The sequence below is a fragment of the Drosophila nasuta genome, chromosome X, assembly GCF_023558535.2.
Source record: "Drosophila nasuta strain 15112-1781.00 chromosome X, ASM2355853v1, whole genome shotgun sequence".
Taxonomy (NCBI): domain Eukaryota; kingdom Metazoa; phylum Arthropoda; class Insecta; order Diptera; family Drosophilidae; genus Drosophila; species Drosophila nasuta.
This window is the reverse complement of record NC_083459.1, coordinates 9,279,550-9,301,219: the sequence shown is the minus strand read 5'-3', so window position 1 is coordinate 9,301,219 and position 21,670 is coordinate 9,279,550. Positions and strand designations below refer to the sequence as shown.

The 21,670-nt window shown below is 35.3% G+C and overlaps 5 protein-coding genes across 7 annotated transcripts; 3 read left to right on the top strand and 2 right to left on the bottom strand.

The window, feature by feature from the left end:
• Window positions 1–1,481: 1,481 nt before the first annotated feature.
• Window positions 1,482–4,712, bottom strand: LOC132796761 (uncharacterized). Of its 3 annotated transcripts, XM_060808031.1 has the most exons (3): window positions 4,661–4,676; window positions 2,749–4,323; window positions 1,482–1,744 (listed from the first exon to the last, which is right to left on the bottom strand). In XM_060808031.1, the coding sequence occupies exons 2-3, from the start codon at window positions 3,905–3,907 to the stop codon at window positions 1,680–1,682; spliced, it is 1,224 nt and encodes a 407-aa protein (XP_060664014.1). In that variant the 5' UTR covers window positions 3,908–4,323; window positions 4,661–4,676; the 3' UTR covers window positions 1,482–1,679. The 3 variants fall into 3 exon arrangements, with proteins under 3 accessions (XP_060664014.1, XP_060664013.1, XP_060664015.1); XM_060808030.1 differs by having other exon boundaries at window positions 2,749–4,712; XM_060808032.1 differs by lacking the exon at window positions 1,482–1,744 and adding an exon at window positions 2,563–2,662 and having other exon boundaries at window positions 2,749–4,712.
• A 1,721-nt stretch (window positions 4,713–6,433) lies between these two features.
• LOC132795968 (ataxin-2 homolog) lies at window positions 6,434–7,319 on the top strand. Its single transcript, XM_060806952.1, has 2 exons — window positions 6,434–6,787; window positions 6,851–7,319. The coding sequence occupies exons 1-2, from the start codon at window positions 6,490–6,492 to the stop codon at window positions 7,243–7,245; spliced, it is 693 nt and encodes a 230-aa protein (XP_060662935.1). The 5' UTR covers window positions 6,434–6,489; the 3' UTR covers window positions 7,246–7,319.
• A 1,530-nt stretch (window positions 7,320–8,849) lies between these two features.
• LOC132795969 (uncharacterized) lies at window positions 8,850–9,633 on the top strand. The gene has a single exon (XM_060806953.1). It carries the CDS (start codon window positions 8,975–8,977, stop codon window positions 9,467–9,469), a length of 495 nt encoding a protein of 164 aa, XP_060662936.1. The 5' UTR covers window positions 8,850–8,974; the 3' UTR covers window positions 9,470–9,633.
• Window positions 9,634–11,697: 2,064 nt separating this feature from the next.
• Window positions 11,698–12,400, top strand: LOC132795970 (uncharacterized). The gene is made up of 2 exons (XM_060806954.1): window positions 11,698–12,210; window positions 12,279–12,400. Exons 1-2 carry the CDS (start codon window positions 11,829–11,831, stop codon window positions 12,284–12,286), a joined length of 390 nt encoding a protein of 129 aa, XP_060662937.1. The 5' UTR covers window positions 11,698–11,828; the 3' UTR covers window positions 12,287–12,400.
• Window positions 12,401–16,597: 4,197 nt separating this feature from the next.
• LOC132796902 (uncharacterized) lies at window positions 16,598–17,778 on the bottom strand. Its single transcript, XM_060808251.1, has 4 exons — window positions 17,581–17,778; window positions 17,398–17,514; window positions 16,919–17,065; window positions 16,598–16,853 (listed from the first exon to the last, which is right to left on the bottom strand). The coding sequence occupies exons 1-4, from the start codon at window positions 17,773–17,775 to the stop codon at window positions 16,749–16,751; spliced, it is 564 nt and encodes a 187-aa protein (XP_060664234.1). The 5' UTR covers window positions 17,776–17,778; the 3' UTR covers window positions 16,598–16,748.
• Window positions 17,779–21,670: the final 3,892 nt, after the last annotated feature.

Sequence of the window (21,670 nt, the reverse complement as noted above, 5' to 3'; positions counted from 1 at the left end):
TATCAAATATGTTCTACAACATTCGAGAATTTTAGATTCATATGATGAGCTTTTTCTTAAATGTAGAGCATAAAAATTACCATTTTTATTTAGCTTCTTCATTGCTTGTTTTGCTGAGTGCTCTGTCGTCAGCATCTTGTGAGTTCCCCCATTCTAGATTAGTGATTTCTGTTTATTCATTCGCATCTAAAGCTAATGAATTTTATTTCTCAAAATTGTAGCATAATTTTTGGCTGCATTGGAAAAAGCGGCAGACAAAAATATTTTTAATATCCGCTGATTTGACTGGTATATTTTGCATATTATGGTATATTTTTTATGTATCAATATACCTTAAATAGCATTTAGTAGTTAGTTTTTTTGTGGTTTATTAATTTGGTATATTTTGAAATTAATATCGCACTTTTTAATTTTTATTCAAAATGGTTAACGAGTTTCTCACAGTTGAGCACACTCGACTTATTTGTTCGAATCGAGCTATGAAAAGTTAGCATTTATTTCTGCAATTTGCGGGTCAAGGGCTTTTGATGTTAGTTCAAAAATCTATCTCATTGGGGAGCCATTTTATTTATATTTTGTTTACTTTTTAGAATCAATATGCATATATTTTAAGCACTTTTGCTTTCTGTCTAATGCCATACATATATCTCTCGATAAATGTATTCCAAAATACTAAAGTTTTATATAGGTCAAATAAATTTGATGCTTTCCAAAGAATTAGAAATTTCTGATTTTATGCATGAAAACAATTAAATCGAAACAACAACAAAAAAAACAAATATAATGTACGGTGTCGCAGATTAACCCCAAATACATTTTGCGCACATCATCATGAAAGTTATTGTATGTGCTTTGTAAAAAAAAAACCTAAATTAATATCAATTATTCACTAATTACACTGAAAGCACAGAGAGATGAACAACAAATAGCTAATGTGTGTAATTTAATGTTATATAATACAATTGGCTACTTCCATCTATTGTTGACACTCTGTTTATTTGCAAATAATAAACTAGTGTTAATTGACAAATAATTTATCTTTTGATACATCGCACTAGGTGTATGCTTTTCATTAATATTATTCTGAAAATGGCATAATACGAATTGTATTGTTTGAAAATAAACAATAAGAGAACGACTTGAATAAATATCTTTGAGCTTTGTGCTTCTAAATGAATGTACTAAATAAGTGAAATAAATACCTTAATTAGAAATTGTTTGGTCTTGCTTGAGTTCTCAATGATAATGAAATGTAAAGAATGCAACAAAAAGAACAACCTAATTAATGAATTGATGCATTGAATAAACTCTTACAGTTAAATCAATTACTATTAATTATGTAATGTGAATTAAACCCTAAATAATTTTAATATATCCAAAGTGCCGATGTCATTGCACAGCAAAACAATAGAAATATTTTTTATTTGTAGGTAGATCCTTTTATATGGAAAGTAGTTCAATTCAAATCCCGTTTGTAGCACTGATTTAAATTAAAATTCGCGTTTTAGTCATAATAGTACATTTAATGGTTTATTCAGAAGTGGCATTTTGATGCCGCAAGCACTGTCAACAATAAATCATTGTAGTACGCGCAGATATATCTTTCAAATGTATTCACAGATATCCATATATACACACACTTGCAGTGACGTCATCATTAACTATGAGGTTCACATTCTCTAGCGCGCTGTTGCGCCAGACGATGCTCGATATACACAATTGCCGGGATCCACAGTGATAAGTTCTAAACATTGAAGAAAATATATTAAAATGAGTGAAATCATTTTTGAAGTTAGCGAGACATATCGATTGCTTATAGCAAACAAATTATCGAGCAGCTTTTTCGGATGAATTTCTTTTTGAACTTTAAAAGAGCTTAATACAATTTTCTTCTAATTTTTTATAAATATTAAATACAAAATGCAATAACACTATTTAGCATGAAATTTCAAATACTATCACATTCGATTTTATGAAGAGATTAAATAATTTTTAAAAGATGTTCATCTATAATTTTAAATACAATCACCTTCATTTTAATTAACAGATTAAATTATTTTCAAATACATATAATCCTATAAAAATATCAGCTACCTGTTAATCTCTAAATGCATGGTTTCGAAAGCATAATAAAAAACATACTCACTAAAATTAAACATCTTATTCAATTCATATTTGGTGAATATAGTTTTATTATGCATTTGAAAACATCCATTTAGATATTAAAATTTATTATTTTGAATACTCCGTTGAGTGACTAGTAATGTTTTAATAATTTGTATAATTTTTTCAATATAGTTATATGTTTTGGATACCAATCGAATGAATGCACTTAATTTCAATACTGAATAAATAATTTTTTCCAACTACATATATTATACTATAGCCTTAAGGCCTTAAACGATCTGGCTCATCTCATTGTAATAAGGAATTGTGTTCGTAATTTCAATAAAGTAAAAGATTTAATGAATATTATTGACTCTGAAAAGGAAAAAATACGAATGAGCTTATATCTTTACAGCCATATGAAATTTAAAGTTACAATTTGTCTACTATTAGAGGTAAGTTTGCATCCATAACTAGAATTCTTAAAAACTCTGGCTACGATATAAGTGACTGCTTTGCATCCATAACTAAAAAATGTTACACACGCTAATTTGTTCTGGAAAGTAATCAATATGTAAATAAGATTACACACGATAGTTGGTTCTCGATAGTAATCGATAAATAATCCGATAGTATAGTTACCTGACGCTGCCACGTCCTTGCAGCCATTGCGCTGAGTGCGTCGACTGCGCGCTTGCCTCGCCGTTGCTCGCATCCTCGACGACTGCGCCTCATCCTCGGAGGTGGAGAGCAGCGGCTCGCGACCGCGCTGCGGCTGAAGACGCTGCTGATGGTGCTGCTGGTGCATCGACGACGTGACCGGCACGGCGACAACGCTCTCCGCGGGACTCTGCCCCGTAACGATGGCGGTGGCGGTGGCGGTGGCCTGTGGCTGCAACAGATTGTCGCTGGACGAGTGCGGTTTGTGCCGGCGACGGCGCTGCCGCACACGGCTGAAACTCTCGTCCTTGATGACCAGCGTGCCCGCTTTGCTGGTGCGCAGAAAGTAGCGCGGGACCTTCTCCAGCGTTTGCTCCTGCACGTACTCGGGCGACGAGTGGCGACCGCGCGACATGCTGAAACGCTCCAGTATCGAACGCTGGCCGGAGCTGTGCGATCGGCGATAGCGACGCTTTTCACGTGAGGCGCCCGAGCAGGATTCCCCAGGCGTTGTCAATGTGGAGGTGGACGGTGGCGTTGGATACGCCAGCTCAGGTCTGCTATCCACCTCCGTCGCCTCCAGCTGATCCTCGAAACGTATCCCACGCACTGAGCCGGAACTGCTCGTTGCGGCTTGTGGCCGCCAATCAGGCAGCTCGTGTGTGCTAAAGTCAATGCAATGCTTGTTCGACATGCTGCTCGCCTTGCTCGAGCGGCAACTGGGCGTCGCCTCGCCAATGCGCAGACCGTGCAACTCATGCGGCAGCTGTGCCTGTTGCAAGCTCTGCGCCAAGTTTGCGGTCGCCGCACGTTTCCGCCTCCGATGTGGATCGGGCACACTGCTGGGCCGGGGGCGGTATGTCTGCTCGCGGCTGCCGTCGGCATCGAGGAGCAGCGATCCCTGGTGATCGTAGAGCAGTATGCGTGGCAGTGCAATGTTGCTGCAGCTGCGCGACGTGCTCAGCTCCCAGTTCCAGTGTGCGGGCTTGTGCAGCTGCAGACTAAGCAGATTGGCCAGCGGATCGAAGGGTTCTTCCGGCTCGCCACTGCTTCTCCCATTGTGATGATCTTCGGTTGTGGTTGTGGTTGTGCTTGTGGCTGTGGCTGTGGAATTCTTTGGCTGCCAATGATGCTTTGACATTGCTCTTGGCTGAGTCGTTGCGCTGCTTCCACCTGTTTGCTATATGTTGTGTGGATGCTTGGATGGATGGTTCCCAGTTGCCTGCCTTCGTTATCTGCTCTGCTCTGCTCTGCTCCTCTGTGCTCCTGGCCTCTTGCCAATTTATTGTTTATATCAATTATGTATGTATAGATGTGTCTATGTATAGCATTAATCTATGTGTATTTGTAACATCTATATATTTGCTATATACATATGTAGTATTTATGTACACACACTTTCTTTCCGGTGCTTTTGTGTTTTCTTTCAGTCTTTGCGTCTATTTATAGTTGTCTCTTCGTTGCTCTGCAGCTCCTCCCGTCTCGCGCTCTCTCTCACTCACTTTCGCTCTCTCTCTCTCTCAGTCTCCTGTTCTAGTATTTAAGTGCGCCACTGTGCTAGTTTTACAATTTATCAATAACACAATTACAGCAATGCGAATGCCAGCGCAAAAGCAAGAGCAAAAGCAAAAGAAAAACCAAAAACAAAGCAGAGCAGCAGCAACTGTTGCATTTGCCTTTCAAACAGTTCGATATCGCAGCGCGCACCACACACAGTTGTCATACAGAGTAGAGCAGTGCGAACAGCTCTCTCACCTCTCACTCACTCACTCTCGCTCACGGAGTAATCGCGTATACTACGTATTGCTTTGCCGCTCACACACACGCTGCAGCTGCTGCTGCTGCTGTCTCGTTTGTTTCTATGCAATCGATGATCAGCTGCTCTGGCATTTACCATTTGGCTTTCTCTTACGCGTCCGCCCGCCACCGAGCACCGTGGCCAACTGTTTTTTCGCCAGCGACTTTTGGGACTTAAGAATTGTGTTGTGTGAGGCACTTGCGTCGTCGGCCCGATGTTTTATGTCTACCTTGCCACACACACACACCGACACACATACATACATAGACACAAAATGTGGGCGCAGATACATCTCAAATGGGGTCTGGGGCTTTCAAATTCAATAATGCCCCACGACTTTGCATAATTTACGCTCTCGCGCAATGCCAAAAAGCAAAAAGCAAAAAGCTGCTGCAACACCAACAGCAACATTATCGACAACAAAAGAGTCCGTTCTCAACAAACAGATTTTCTGATTATTTATGTTTTGCTTTTGTTTATTTTGTGTCTATCACAATGCGAAGCGAAGAAAATCTTGAAATCTATTTTGTGGTCGAAACATTCGCATGACAATTTCTTTCTTATTGCTAAAATAACGAGAATGCAATTTCGATATCTTTTATTTTGAATCGTAATAATTATGTTTGTGGTCTATTGAGTGTGTAATTAAATTATAATAGATAGTTTTCAGCAAAATCTTGAAACTAATTGCATTCAAGAAATAAAGGAAAAACAGAATTACGAGTGAAATACTCCCGTCTGAATGTATCGAATAATTAAGGTATTCTACATTATTTCATAGAAAAGTTGAAGAAAAAAGTCTGTCTATTAAGTAATACATTAAAATAATATTGATTGATACATCAATAATTTATGTATTTATTATATTTAATAACAAAGGTAACTGTAGTCTTTTCATAGAATATGTTGAGCTTTTCATTGAGCATCTCATAAAAAAGTGAGCCGAAGGCCTGCCAATCTAATCAAAATGGTTAAGTTGCATTTTTCCTTTTTATTCGCAAGTTGGCATTTCCTATATTTGATTACTAGAGTAGCCAATAAACTTTGCAATTGTATATTAAAATGATATAGGCAGCTTACGATATCTAAATAAATTCTAAACAATTTATAGAGTCTTTATTAGTTAATGAATTTTCCAAAATCTTTTTAAAATAAGTACAGCAGCTGTACAATTTAATAGCATTAACATAAGGTTAATTAATACAATAAAAGTTTGAAAACATAATTTTAAACATTCGAAAGAAAAACGTAATACTGATATTATTATTATTTCTTTAATTTTCCAAATCGTTAAGTGCAGCAGCATAAGATTAATTAATATATTAAAAGAATTTTCAAAACATAGTTTTCAATATTTGAAAAAGGAAAAAACATATTACTGAAAGTCATTAATTGTTGTTGATCTTGGCACTTGGTTGTTACATCTCCGAGAATAGGTTCGATGCTATCCAACAATGGGATACCCGATGCAAATATATATTATCTGATAAAATTGCCAAGACAACATTAAATAATTAACACTTTCGACTGCAGAAAAATTTTTAAATTTTATTTTATTATTTTTGTATTATGGATTATTACTATTCACAATTTGTATTTGTAAAAACTTAGAAACTAAACTTAGAAAACATTCCAAAGTGTTTTATATTAAGAAAAGATAAATGCATAAAAGAGATCGTCAACTTGATCAGCATTGCAATAATATCGTCCTCCTAAAAGTATGCAATGCTTGCGCTGAAGCTTCTAATCAATCGATTGGTTGGGGTCACATTGGGTTATCGAATTTCGGGCATGAGCCATGAGCGCCATTGAATGAGCAGGGAAATGAATGCCGACGACAACCAATACTAGAGACCATTCGGCATGCGGGTTTCGCTAAACCGAAACTAAATATCAGTCTCGCAAACACACCGCAAACGACAGTGATGCAAAAACTAACAACAGCTTTCAGCCTTGCCGCACTGGCCGTGCTGGTTTGTTGCATTGAATTGCTGCAAGCGGCACCAGCATCTGCGCCACCAGCCGATGTCCCCAGTAATCCTGTGTACTTCAAGCGCTATCATCGCATTCGCCCCTCAAAGCGTTATCCCCACCTCGATGTGTTCGAGGTCAGAGAGCTTTACTATGTGCGACGCGCGACGCCAAAGCCAAAGCCTCCGCCGCTGACCAGCGAGCAGCTGGATCAACTCATTCGCTGTGACTTTGATCCAACATTGCCCGAATGTAAGTGAGCTGATAGACTACTTCTGAGTACCATTATCTTATCTGAATATCTTCTCTGTGTAGGTGCACACTTATCGACATCGACCAGCAAGCCATTGACCACATCAACTACAACAACCACAAGCACAACCACGACAACAACAACACCAGCTCCAACAACAAGCACAACAACAACAGAGAGAGAAATCATTGAGGATATACCAATTCTGCCAGTTCTGCCAGTGGAACCGGAAGAAGAGAACACGGAGACTGAGACAATCATACCCGAGGAGGAAGAAGAGATTCCAATGGAGCCCGATGATGAGACCGATGATGATCAGGATTACGATATCGAAAACATTGATAATGCCAACGACGATGACACTGCGTCAGCTGAGAAATTGTTTACAAATAACGGTAGCATTGGCGGAAACGATGTGACCGAATTTAATTCTAATGAACTTAAGAAATCACTCTAAAGCTTTTGAAATGTCAATTCAAATTATTTCAAATAATAATGAAACCTGTGTGTCGTTTCGTATCTTACAACAAAGTTCAATTTCATCTTTATTTTCACCGATATCTTATTATTAACATTCTTCACAATATCTACATTTTTACCGAGTCGCAATGTGATCAAAATGCACTCGACTCAACGCAATTTGACACAAAGTGCGTAAATTGAATAGTTTTCTTTATGCGTCTAGGCGTCTCTCTGATCAAATTGCCTTATCAGGTATTGTGAACAGCCTTGACCAGCACACAGACGACAACTGACACTTTGCTAAGCAGTCTACGCAGTATTCGAGTATGCTCTATAAACTTGTGCAGTGAGAAAAAAATACAGACCAATAGAGAATCTTGAAGAATGCAGAGAAATGCTAGAATGAAAATACAAATAAGATTTCAAAAATTACTTGTAAATAAATTACTTGGTATTTTATTATTATTTTGTATTATTTTGTAAGAATATGTGAAAGGAAATAAAATTAGCAAGATCCGCAAAATAAAAGCAATAATAATAATAAATCCAACTTCGAGCAGAAAATAAATTGTTTCAGGAATATTTTCTTCATAAATAGAGTTTTCATTTTAACAAATTTTCCTATTAATTCAGATTATTTAAATTAGCATACTGCCATCGATGTGAGAGCTAAACCCAATTATACATTAAATAATTATGAGCATGTGTACATCACACATTGAACTTAGAGATAATTTAATTTTCTGCGGCTTCAATCTTTTTACTCTTGTATCTCATGAGACATTGAACAAACACATTCATTAAATATTATGAATAGAATATTATATATTATGAATAGAACATAAAATAATTACGGATTGGTATAAGAATCTTATAAAAGCTTTCTTTATTAAAATAGAGTATTCACTGAAGGCAACTCACTCAAAAATAATATTATATATTGAAAGCTTTCTTTATTCAAATAAACTATTCCATGTAAGCGTCTCACTTAAAACAATATTTTAATGTTAATGAAAGAAACACTTAATTTTTAATGTTGCAAAACTTAATTTTAATTATTATTTCAAGCAATAAAATGTATTCAATTCTATTGAGCTCCATTCCATACGAAGGGATTATTTCTCACGGTGTAAAGTATTTGTATCTGTATCTGTATGTATTTAGAGAATTGAGATTAGCGCACAGCACGGAATCAATTGGCATTTGTTCTTTGTTGATGTGGCTTTTGTTGCCGTTGTTGTTCTTATGATGATCGTAAATTGAATTTGTACTTACGAATAAAGAAAAGCAGGAAAAAACAAGTGCGTCACCACTGTCGTTGCCGTTGTCGTTGACTTCGTCGACTTGAGGAGGCAGCCGACAAATTGAATTAAGCGAAAAGCCAAAAGGCATTGAAGCACAGCAAAAGCAACAACAAACAAACAAAACGCCAAATGACGACAATTTTTCACAAATAACGAAACGAGGCTGGCTTTTTTTTGTGTTTGTTTGTTTGTGATCGCATTGCAATGTTGTTGTTGTTTTTGTTGTTGTTAGTGTTTCCCGTTATTGTTGCTGTTGTGCCTTGGCTGCCCAGGGAGAGTGTAAAACTCTTGCGACATTTCTCGCCCAAAGTCAGTTAAGCGAAGACAACGTGCAGGTGCAGTTTGGAAGTCAGTCAGCTAAAGGATTTAAGTTCAACTCGCACTCGTATCCTTCACTTTGGAATATATCATTCATTCAACATGCGACACTTGTGCAGCACTTTGATGTTTGTGGCCGTGATGCTGCTGCATGCATCCTGCTCTCAGGCAGATCTCTTGGACTGTGAGGAGACGGTGCCATCTGTCATCTCAGATATTGGCGACAAGATGTCCGAGATAACCGGCAGCAGCAGCAGTTCGGAGCATGAGGTGCGTGATTTCTTCAAGAGTGTCGGCTGTCAGATCAAGAACGGTGCCAAGAAGCTAAAAGAGAAGGCCAAAGATCTTGGCACCGAGATCAAGGAGGGCGCCAAGAAGCTAGGCGAACGTGCCAAGGACTTGGGCAGCGATATCAAAGATCGTTTCGATGATTTTCGCGATAAGCTCGCCAAGGAATCGGCAGAGGAAATGAGCAAGGATCGAGGATTCTTGGCCAACGTTGAGATCATCAATCCGGACATACTAAAGGGTGAGCACCAGTGCGGACATGGTCACATCCTCGATGCCTTGGGCAATTGCAGCCGATTGAGGAAATGAGGCGGCTTCTGAAAGTGTGTCTGTGCTTTGTTTATTATTTTTTTTTTATTTGTTAACTTTACTTTATGCTTGTTTACTCTAATGTCTCGATTTCGTTTTGCTATGTAACATAATTCTGCTGAAAAAAATAATGAAATAAAGTAGTCTTTGTATTATATCCAGCACTCTGACAAATCGTTAGAAATTTGATAAACTCGACAAACCGAATTAAAGTTTCATTAAATGACAGGTTCTAAAAATTCAAATAAAACCATTAAGGAAAGTCTTGACTAAATATTAGAAATGTAGATAGCCGTATTCGATTGCTGCAGCCAAATATTCTTTTAAAATTATAAATCAATAATTGAAAAAATGCAATATCGTCTCTTTTAACAAAAACTGAAAATTTTGTAAAATTTGTTTGTCCAAAGTTATTGAATTTTCTTTCTTAAGTGTTATATGAAATATTTTGAATGACAACTACTTAAAATTATTTTAAGCGTGACCAAATAATACAGTGCATAAGTTTAATCACAGATGAACATTTTGTTTCCACCCTTGTAGAAGAATCACATAGGATAATAGATAGAAAAGAGTGTGCCGAACATTGATAATAATATCAATATGAAATTACTTTTGTACTAAAACAATTTTCACGTAAAATAACATTACTTCCCAAGAATAACGTAACATTGCTTAATCCATGTGGCGTGCGTGCTTTGAATGTTTATTTTGTTTTCGATTTTTGGTATTATGTTTTGTTTTTGCGTTAATCCGTTCGTCAGGTTTGCTTTGAGTTTTATTTTCTTAGGTCAGCTCGAGTGCAAAAACAGGTTATCATCTACCTGTCTAGTATTTGCTTTAATTAAAAAAGTTTCAATGATTGAATAGCTGATACAATTCGCACTTGAATACCGCAATAAAAGTAGAGTATATTTTTTCGCAAGACTGATTAATTTCAAATATTGCATAGATTAGGCAATACTTATTGTATACAATTAAAAAATTTAAAAGAATTTGCGACTCGACTCGATTCACTTCTTTTGTTGACACTCACTTTTAAGTTCATTGAACTTTTGATCTTTCCGAACTCAACAATCAGTCAATGAATTTAAATATAAAACTTCACGATGCTAAAATTTATAATCAAAAAGTCGAAAACTATCCCTAATTTTTCGATACAATTGAGATGTTGTATTTATGCATACAAAGTTGCATTTTGTATATATTAATTATCAATATTTAAAAATTAATTTTTGATTAAATTTGCAACACTCTTCAAATAAATTAAGTAAGAAAGATCGTGTGATCGACTGTAAGATAATCTCATTTCCAATAAGAGGATATTCTACAAACATACCAAAAATATATCGCAAAATATGGATATGGATATAGTACAAAATATACCAGATTTTCAACCAGCTGCAGTTACTGTTTTTTGGCATAACTTCAACAATATTTATTGAATCGCAACCAAATGCTTAACCAAATTTTGAAAAGTGATGTCAAATACGTTCATCATATTTTTTATGTTTTATAGTCTCTGAGATACATTGTTTTATACCGACAGATGGACAGACAGTCGAACAGACATACAAACGGATAGATGGACAGATGGACTTGACTATATGGTCTCGGCTGTTGACCCTTATCGAGAATATATTTACTTCTTGGTCGGAGATGTCTCTTTGTGCCTGTTACATACATTTCCTGCAGACACAAAGTTATATTATTATAGTTTATATTATTTGTTTAATTAATATTTACAAATATTTAGCTTGATAGCATATACATATATTCAAAAGAAACGTTTATTCTATAAAGAATAATGCTTCAAAATGCTATCAAGTCTGCTATATATATTAATTAATTCGAAGTTTATTTTGTATAGATTGCGATTAAATCACATTTTACGTTTTCCTGGAAATTCGCTAGACAGAGCGACATTTAGAAACATGTATTAACACGTCTACAGTGCAACTGCAATCTACGTTTTACTATAAAAGTTTAAGTGTACAAATATAATGCAGTGTTTTCCGGGCTTTGCCCTCTGTCAAGTGAAATTCACATAGAGCGAAGTGTGGAAGAGAGAGCGAGAGATAAAGAGAATTGAGACTATTTTCATTTGTAACTAACATCAATATCAACTCAATCAGAATTATCATACTCGTATTAAAGGGAATCACTGTTGCTCCGATTCACTTGAAAACCGGTTTCATTTTGTTGAGCATAGCTTCAGTTTCAGGTTCAGCTTCAGGGGCGCTCACGTTCTACGACTAGACGTAAATTGACTTTTGCTCAGTCGCATTTGCAATCTCGAAGTGAATAGTCGTTCATCAAAAAAATTCTCGTTCGCTCTCTTTTTTTCTCAACGCTCAATATGAAATCCATTGTGATTCTTTGCTCAATTGTGCTTGGCCTCATGCTGCTGAGCTGTGAGACACACGCCGCTGACTGTGATGCGTCCAGGGATCCCGAGGACAGTGACTTCAAGAACTTCTTCAAGAACATTGGCTGCAAGGTGTCCCAGGGCGCCGAGCAAGTCGTTGAGGCAGCCAAGCCCTATGCCGAGAAAATCGGTGAGGGCGCCAAAGACTTTGGCAGCACCGTTGCCCACAAATACGATGAACTGAAGCATCGTCTCACCGATGATGCATCCACACCCAAGGCCACAGTGACCTACGATGCGCCCACCGAGCGTGTTCCTCTGGCTCCAATTGCTCCCGGCATTCCAGCAGAGCTGGCCAACCCTCAACCAACTGGTAAATATATGACTTCTTGTAAAGAGTTTATTCGCAATCTGATTTTGTTTCTTTGTTCTTTTTTGCAGCTGGCTAAATCGTCTTTAAATTCGTCGCTCCAAGACTTAAAACGAATTTTAGTTTTGTGCTTCGCATCTTTGTATTATTTGTTGCCCAATAAATTCGAGTGATCTTGAAAGTTGTAAATTGATGCGGCATGTTTTTTGGTTTTTTCTTTTCTATTTTTTTCTTGTGGTGACAAATGACAATCTTCAGAATATTGACAGAAGAATCAAATTATCTTATCGTCGAATTCAAACACAAAGCAATCAATGAGAGATTGATCATCATGATTCATCGATTCTATGGAAATGTAGCAGGAAACAAACCTACTAAAAATATTATTCTATTCAGAGTGAGAAGTGTCAACGGGCACTTGCTTTTGGTTTTTTGAACTAGTGAAAAAGTCAGTTTTATGTGTTAAAGTCACGGCAATTAAATCAATTAAATAACTTATTTATGTCAACACATTAGTCACATCCTCCTAATTAAGAGTAGCAATTTACGTTTTTCGAAGCGGGTTATATTCCAATTCATTCTGCAAATTTGCTAACGTGTTGGGATCATTAAAACGTATCTAGAAGTTTAATAAAACTGTTAGCTAAAATGAAATTTATTGACTCATTAGCAAATGGTATTTTGAAATATTCCGAATGAATGCAATTAAAATATACCTTAATTAATTTAGAGTTCTGTGTTCTACTGTTAAAGATGAGAAGGAGTATTCTTCTAGTCTACTCCTAGTCTACTTCAAATAAGCTTGGCACTTCTAATATCATATCGAGCTCAAAGGATGCAAAAGCTAGAACTATAAAAACTACAAAAGGTAGAATTACCAAACTGGGTAATAAAATCAAGAGTGTATTTAAAAAGATTGTACATTAAGTGACACTACTTCAGTTCTATATTTTTGAGCTGAGTTGAGTTGGGTATGATGTCAATATAAAGAATTATGCAAGATGGCCCTTTATATTATAATACATTCGTCTGTTTATACATTTTAGTTTAAATCTCAAATATTATAATATAAATTATAATTATAATTTAAGTTGAGACTAAAGTATTTCCAAAGCACTGGCTGCAAAGGTCTTCGGCTTGATTATAATTATTTTATTTGATTCAATTTTGTCTATATATAATATTGTATTAAAATTTTGTTAAGATCGCAAATTCATGAATTTATTGAATACTCCTTATAAACTTCGCAGTTTTGAAACGTGCAACAAAGCAATAAAATGTTCCCGGAACATCTTGTGAGAAGCTCTCAAAATACTGAAATATACCGAATACTTATTTAAGATATTTATAAAGTACAACATTCAAGTTATAATACGCTTCTATACTATAGGTAGCGGGTATGATTATTTCGTACCCATTGCACATTGGGTATCTCGGGGGTCGAGCACTCGTAGTTCGATCGTGTTTATTTGTTCTAGTTAGCCATCAGATAGCATGACAAATGTGCGGTATTTTGCGAGAGACTTGTATGAGTGTGCGAGTGTGTGTGAGAGTGTTTGTGTGTAGTATTTATAATTGCTATAATCATTTCAAATATATGTGTGTACGTGTGCGAGTTTGTATGATGTCGAATAATACTAATTGAAGGCTGACAGCATCAAATGCTGAAGCTAGACAATAACAACAATGAGAAAGTTCACAAAAACAATTAATGCAATCAAAAAAGCCTCAATCAGAGTTTTAAACAAAATAGTAGCAACAAAAGCCTGAGCATCAGCATCACCATCAGAATCAGAATCATCATCAGCATCAGCATCAACACATTTATGCAATCAACCTTTCAAATTAAAAGCACAAAAATACACTAAATCCAATTTTCACAATTGCTTTCTGAATTTTAAATAGAATTGTGTGTATTTTTTTTTTGTCTTTATTCCCCATTTTGGATTCTATTATTATTGTTATATTTTTTTCCTTTTTTTTTTTGCCAGCTAAGCTGCTCAGAGTTTTGGAATTGTTTGGCCTCTAGCTCTAAGTTCAGGGGTTATCATGCATAGATTAAATATAAATATAAAAACACTATAGTCCAAAGTGTCTGTGTGTCAGCTACTTACTACATTCTTCTACGCATAGCATAGACACAAATTGTAAATAAATTATTAGCACACAGCTGAAGCAAATACATGTGCTCTTAGGCTGCATTTATTACAACATGTTTCCCGCGCTCTTAACATGTGTCGTGTGGATGGGAGGAGTGTTAACGTAAACGACAATCTGAAGTCATCTTCGTGACCTTTATGTGTTTATTCTATACTCGTAATACAGTTTAGAACATGCGATCTTGGGGGTCAGCTTATTGCATTGTAATTGTTTTATATGGAAACATGATTTAGATACACAAAAAATACAGTAATCAGGAGTAATGACAGTGATATTTATATTAATTGCTTTGCTGCTGCTTCCGTTTCGAGTGAATAAATAAAGTTGAATAAAGCCTGAGCGACAAAGGTTGCGCACTTCAACTCTAATAATATGTAATAAAAACAAAAGTAGCTAGCTTTCATATTTAGACCTAAAGATACCCAGTAGAAATCGATAAAAAAAAGTATTAATTGAAAAATATATTTAAATAATAAAAAAGTTTTCTACATATGTTTCCTAAATATTGTAAAGGAAATTATTTGCCTTTTATTTGGTAGATCGATATAAAAATAAAGTTTACATTTGGAAATCAATATATTTCAAATATTTAAAAGTTTTTTTCACGTATTATGTTGTAAATGTTGAAGACGAATTTTAGATTTTAATGCTGTCTGCAAGATACTCACTTCATATGGGAAGATCGATACCAAATCTAAGAACTAACCGTGAAATAAATATATTTAAGATATTTAAAAGTGCACAAATTGTGCTTAAGACAAGTATAAAAAATTTACAAACATGCCTTTTAAGGCTGATTACAAAATACCCAGATCACATTAAAAGATCAGTATACAAATTAAAGGTTGCATAAAAAGCATAAAATAAATGTTTTGTTATAGACTTTCTTATCTATTGTATAGGTAATATACGGATCCACCTTTCGATGCTGAATTTTGATGTACATTAACTTCAGCTAATAAAATTTTCCGCATGAAAATTTATACTAATCATCACTTTATTTTAACTATAGTATGTAAATGAGAAGACCAGCTACACAGTAAAATAAAATTGATTTATGGTAATAGTGTGAATGTTTTTATTGCTTGGGAATTAAGAAGATTGTGATTGGCATTGTTCAAACAAAATAAGCAAGCTGCAAAACGTAATCTGCTTTAATTTTTGTGCTTATATAACTGAGTTTTCATATCTCTAAAGCCAATTGATTTATCTAAGCCATGCGAAAGATGCTTTGACAAAGTCTAAATGAAGCTATGTGCTGACTCAAAACAAATAACATCAAACAATATTTGACTCAATTTTGTGAAATTTTAATTGTAGTGAAGCAGCTAAACAGCACACCTTCAAAGAGAAAAGATTCGTTCAGCGGATGAAACAATTGTTGGTGGCAGTTGTTTGTGCAACTTTGGAGACCCTGCAACCTGCAACCTACAGACTGCAGACTGCAGACAGTAGACATTGGATAAAACCGGAAGGGAGATGACTGCGGTCTGGTACAATGTCATTCATATATATAGAGTATGGAGTATAGAGTATGGTAACTATAAAAGTCGGAGTTGGGGTTTATTCTCATACGCGCTGGAAGTTCGAAGTTGGAAGAACAACAGCCACAGCCTGGCATTCATTACCGCCGCAAAAGTTTTTGGCCGACGTACTTTCGAGACAGGCATCTCATGGGCATCGAATTATGACACTTTTAGTGGTTTTTGCTATGTGTTTGTTGCATGCAGTTGCCACAAGGGCTGTCTTTGTGTTGTCACTTTGCTTTATGAATTTGTTTGCAACTTTACTTCGATTTCAGAAGTAACTTGCGAGTAGTGTGTGCGAGGTGTGTGTGTCGCTGTATGTGTGCGTTTATCGCTGTTGTGTTTGTTTGCGTCAAGATATTTTGAAAAACAATTTTTATATTTCTTTACAACTTTTCCCTAGGACACTTTTCCTATTGGCTGTCTGTTTTCTTTCTGTTTTCTGTTTTCTATTCTCCATTTTCTGCTTTCAGTTTTCATCTTTCTTGACATTTGGTTACATTTTTTTTTTGTTTTGTTTTGTTGGCTTTGTTGCCCCGTGTTTTAAGACTTTTATTGTATTCCTGATGCTATTATATGTATTTATAAGTTTATCAATAAAATTAAGTATTACTGAAAACTTTTTAATTTGACGCAAAATAGTAGAAAGTAACGACAAGTGTCAAATGAAATGAAATCTTTACCACATCTAACTTTCAGCGTACTTTATTCGTCACCAAACAAAATGTATTTTGTACACGTAAAAAAACTATACAGACTAAGCTTAAATTACAAAAGTAATGCATTAATTTTCCAACATATCACAATGATTATAAAATAGTTGAAGTGGTAGTAAAATCAAGAGTCAATCGCCCTTCAGCCCTTTAGACTTTTTAGAGTTTTTTTCTTCTCCACTGCCAAACTATTAGCAAATTGTTTATCGGCCTCTGCTTTGTATTCTTTTAAATTATAGTGTGTTGCCTGCAATTAAAAATAGAGTGTTGTAATTTTGATTGACAGCTCAAAAGTCGATCAGAGATAATTACATTGAGCGCCTCTTGAAATTCGGTCTGTGCCAAGCGTTGGATGCCACGGAAATTGCGACCCAGAATACGTCCGAGTTCATAGCGGGAAATGCTGAAACCCTCAGTCGTAGATGAAGGCTGATCGTTGCCCTCTTCGTCGCTGGAAGACTGTGAAATAGAACGTAGTTAAACAGATGATTATACTTGGAATCCGAAACTTCAGAAATAGTTTAAGCCTTCCTTAGACTTTTATCTGCCGTCAAAAACATATTTAGAGTGGATAAGTACAAGTTTAAAAAATTAGTTAGAGGTGTGTCTGTCTAATAAAAGTGTGTCAAGTTTATCAAAATATTTTATCAAAGTGCACAAGCATAAGGTAAAAAAAAAGTACAAAAGATTTTGTGAATATTTTAAAAGTGTTTTTGGGTCTATAACTGCCTTTAGTTCAATCTGTATAATACTAATATAATAATGTATAATAAATTTCATATAATACTTACCACTCTTTCTGTTGTTGATCTTGGTTGAGAAGTCGGTTTCATTGGCCCCGGATCGCTAAACTGTTCGTTCACCGTATTGTAGATGTCATTTAAAGTATTCCGTGTGTCTGCATATTGCTAAAATGCATTAGAAATCGACACTAAAGAAAAAAACAGGGAAGTAAATATGCTCAAAATACTCACATCGGTAATTAGGTTTTTGGTTATGGCTATCTTTTGAAAAAAGTCCCAAAAGAAGCCTCTCTTGTGTCGCACATGTGGCACATCTGATTCTTTTCGATCGCTGCCAGAATCCTTCGCCGTCGCAACACTCAGTTGCAATAACGAAATGCCGATTAAAAGCAGTCCCAACAATTGTTTCGATCTTAAAATTTGCATTCTTTTTGGTTGTACTGTAAGTAAATCGAAGTGGAACAAAGCTATTATTAGCTTATATTGTAGAAAACTTTAAATTATCATATTTTATATTGAAATAATAATATACTATTTTTTATATTACATTCCAATTAAGAGAATTTCAACACCGAAATTTAAATACAAAAGATTTTGAATGGTAAGTCTTTATTTAGATATTTGACTAACTTATTCAAATCGACTTAAGTACACGAATTATGAACCCCAATTATATATTAATGTAGTAGGATTAAAGTATGCTTATTGCCCAATTAAATAATTTCAGTTTTCTAACAACAATTACTGAAATAATTTAAATTGTTAACAACAATTATGAATTTAAATTGAGATTTGATATTTATTTTTATTGTATATGATGTAATGTAATAAAAATAATGAAAAGCCAAATTATGGAGAATACAAAAAATTTGTTTTATGTTAACATTGGACTAACAAATAAATAAAGATGATATTACTCTTAAATGCTGCATCAAATTAGCTGTTCAAAAAACTTCAATGTTCTTTTACCAACTAGTGAAGCGAATTGTTTTCTTAGATTTTAAATTTATTAAGTAATCGAACCAGTACAGCATTCTAGGAAAAACTCATTCAGGTCAAACCTCATACGCATATCATAAGGACGTAAGTGAAGCAAATTAAAACAAAATAGGGAAAAACTTGAGACTTTCTCGTCAATGCATCTGTTTTCATTCTTTAGCTGCAATTCACTTGGATGAATTGCTCTTTGAGTTGCGTATAAATATAGACTACGTAATTAGATAGACAATGTTGTATTTAAAGAAGTTTTGCTTATGGGCCAAATATGTAAACATGGCCAAGACTCTTCGAGTTGCCGAGTCTGCTGTGCAGTCAGTATCTCTCTCTCTCGCTCTATTGCTCTGTCTCTCTATACAAACAAAATCCAGGTGTTTCAGTTTCCACGACAATGTGGGCACTGTTGACAACCGCAAGCTAAAGACTAAACCAAGTTGGTCATCGCCCGTCTACCTCCCAGCTTCCCCCTTCCCCCTTTCCGCTATCCGTTTTCTCCTTCGACCCCTTTTGGCTTGCAGTGTGCAATAGCAACTATGTTGTCGCTTTCGTATCTGTCGCACTTCTTCTTCACTGTAGTTGCTGCTGCTTCTGTTGCCGTTGCTGCCGTTGCTGCTGTTGGCGCTGCCGCTGCTGTGCAACTTGAGCATTTTAATTATGCCCTAATGGCACATAATAGCTACCCCTGAATCAGCCTCCTTCTCTCCTTTCTCTCTCACCCTTCACTCTTCACTCTCTCGCTCGCCGTCCGCAGTCTATTCGAAGCAAATCCCTAGCTCGGACAGCGTCGAGGTCCTCATTACGACCCGGCGAACTTCATTTTCGGTATTGGATTCCGGATTCCGCTGGCTCTCTCACCAACTTTAGCTATTTTTCGATTATCTATCTGCTTGGCCATCTGTCCTGCTCATTGTCTTCAGGTAAATTTGCACTAGCGCACTGTTTGCCAAACACTTTTTCGACACTGCTTTCCGCTAGGGAACTTTCCTATAAGGTATGCCGAGAGACCATGAATGGTGTTAAAGAGAGGAGCGCACAAAAAATATTAAGAAATATTTTGAAACTCGATTCAGAGCAACTTTTTGTTATATTAAATCCTCGTATATTATATTATTTATATATATAATAGATTTAATATAGACTTAATAAAATAAAGAGATAACAAAGGACATTAAAGACCAAAATATTTTATTCTTAAGTCATATTAATAATTGGGACTTAAAGAAACAGCGAGAGGCAAAATAGAGAACAAAAAAGAAACTTGAATTATTAATTGCGATTTATCAATAAAAGTTCACTTTATTTAGTAATCGAAATCCTACAATTTTATCATCAATAAATATATTTTATTTTCCCCTAAAGTAAGTGTATCTGAGTGCCGAGCATTAAGCTGGCTTTTTTTGCGTTGCTGACTTTTGCTTTTTCTTTTCCTGCAATTTTTTGGTTTTTTTTTTTTTAGTTGCTAGTTTTTCGGCAATTCTCGTTGCACTTTTGTGCACGCTTTGACTATTTTATTGCCACCCCCATCTAGAGAAGCCTTCGCCGAGCATTGAAACAAACTTCATTTTGAAATTAAAACTTTTTGGCCAAACGGCAAACGGAAAAGCGGCCATGGCAATCGCATTCTTGATTTTGTTTTCCAACTGGCTCATCAACTGGCCAACAAAACTTTGTAATTATATCAATGAGTGGCTGCTCCTGCCGCTCTTCTGGTCCTCTGCTCTTCTGCTCTAACTACGAGCGAGAACTACTAGAGCTGCTCCTACTCTGCTGCTGCTGCTGCTGCTGCTGCTGCTGGTGTCCAGACACAGTCCTGATGCCTGCAGGACACGACTTCCTTTTTAGAACGGGTTGAGAGCGTGTATGTGTGTGTGTGTGTGTGAGTGTGAGTGTGTGTGTGTCATACTCGTATGCATTCTATGCCCGGCAATAGTCAAAAATCAATCAATTCTCCAATGGTGGCATAAATTTCTTCATGGCATTTCAATTAAATTTGATTTGATTGCGGCCAAGACAATAGCATACACACTCAAGTGAGACCGAAGCCGTCTGTGCCCAGTCAACCAAATGGCAACCCCCTCTTCAAAGTCTAATACTGAGAATGAAATATTACGTATACGTAATGTGCATATAATTGTAGAGTAATTCATTTCTCATTTTTTATGCAAGCGCATTTTAGAATAATTCGATGCAATTTGAAAAGAAATATAAATACAAAATATATAAAGTAATGCAGCGAATGAAATATTACGTATACGTAATGTGCACCATTTTATCATTTTAGAATAATTCACACGTTTTTTAATGCAAGATAAGTTAGAATAATTCATGGTTATTAAAAAAATACATAATCACAAAATCTATAAACTATTCGAAATTTAAACTTCAGTCTTATTAATGTATATATCATAAGTTTATGTTGCTGTTATCATTTATGAATCATGATTTTGTATGTAGTGCCATAAAAATATAATAAGAATAGATTTGATCACATGAATCTGGGTAAAAGACAGAAACGAGATGCATACAAATTATTTCATGATTACACAAATTGTTAATGATTATTTATAAGTGTTCCGATAATAAACTTGAAAAGAGTGGAAGAAATAATGTTCAAATTTTAAATTTCATAGAACAGCTTTAGATAGAAAATCTCTAATTTGAGTAGTGGAATTGTTAATTGACATCATATGGCAACCGGTAACATTGATTGCTAATTTTTTCAGCATCGCATCGAATGACTTCAAAAATGTATGAAGTCCTTTTAATAATAACATGAAATTAAATTTAATACTAACTACTAAATTTATTTTTATAATTGAGAAATGGCAAATATATTGTTTTCAGGAGAAAGCATTAATCATCAATGCAGGATGAACTCATCCTAATGTGACTTCTATCCTCGCGCGGTTTTTACTTTTGACCAAAGCCCAAGTCAGCTGTTTCAAAAATAAAAAATTAAACGTTTTGATAACAAAACGATGACCAAAATGTTGTGAATACTGATGCACCTAAAAACGAACACGTACTTTTTGGTCCTAAATCGAAGAATGAAAACCGGAGTACGCCTTTATACAATACTTTGATAAAATGCATAGCCAAGAACAATTGACTAAAGTAAATAGAAGAAAAGATTTTGCATTTAACCAGCATCACTTCCGAAGTAGTTAAACTTAACTGATTATAATAAGTATGCATTTTATAAAGTTTTAAAGTTGTCGTTTAAAAACTGTGATAAGTATCACACACACAACACAGCGTTCAATCTTCACTGTTCATTGTTTAGGAGCTGTCCAAAGATTTATTCATGCATTAAGCACACACATAC

What these genes read in the sequence shown, in the direction of transcription:
- LOC132795970 (XM_060806954.1), top strand. Translation starts at nt 11,829, where the DNA reads ATGAAATCCATTGTGATTCTTTGCTCAATTGTGCTTGGCCTCATGCTG.
- LOC132796761 (XM_060808030.1), bottom strand. Translation starts at nt 3,907, where the DNA reads ATGTCAAAGCATCATTGGCAGCCAAAGAATTCCACAGCCACAGCCACA. An exon ending in CAAGGACGTGGCAGCGTCAG is followed by an intron (nt 1,745 to 2,748) that starts GTAACTATACTA and finishes TTCAATGTTTAG; the next exon opens with AACTTATCACTGTGGATCCC.
- LOC132795968 (XM_060806952.1), top strand. Translation starts at nt 6,490, where the DNA reads ATGCAAAAACTAACAACAGCTTTCAGCCTTGCCGCACTGGCCGTGCTG. An exon ending in TGATCCAACATTGCCCGAAT is followed by an intron (nt 6,788 to 6,850) that starts GTAAGTGAGCTG and finishes TTCTCTGTGTAG; the next exon opens with GTGCACACTTATCGACATCG.
- LOC132796902 (XM_060808251.1), bottom strand. Translation starts at nt 17,775, where the DNA reads ATGCAAATTTTAAGATCGAAACAATTGTTGGGACTGCTTTTAATCGGC. An exon ending in CCAAAAACCTAATTACCGAT is followed by an intron (nt 17,515 to 17,580) that starts GTGAGTATTTTG and finishes AATGCATTTTAG; the next exon opens with CAATATGCAGACACACGGAA. An exon ending in GATCAACAACAGAAAGAGTG is followed by an intron (nt 17,066 to 17,397) that starts GTAAGTATTATA and finishes TCTATTTCACAG; the next exon opens with TCTTCCAGCGACGAAGAGGG.
- LOC132795969 (XM_060806953.1), top strand. Translation starts at nt 8,975, where the DNA reads ATGCGACACTTGTGCAGCACTTTGATGTTTGTGGCCGTGATGCTGCTG.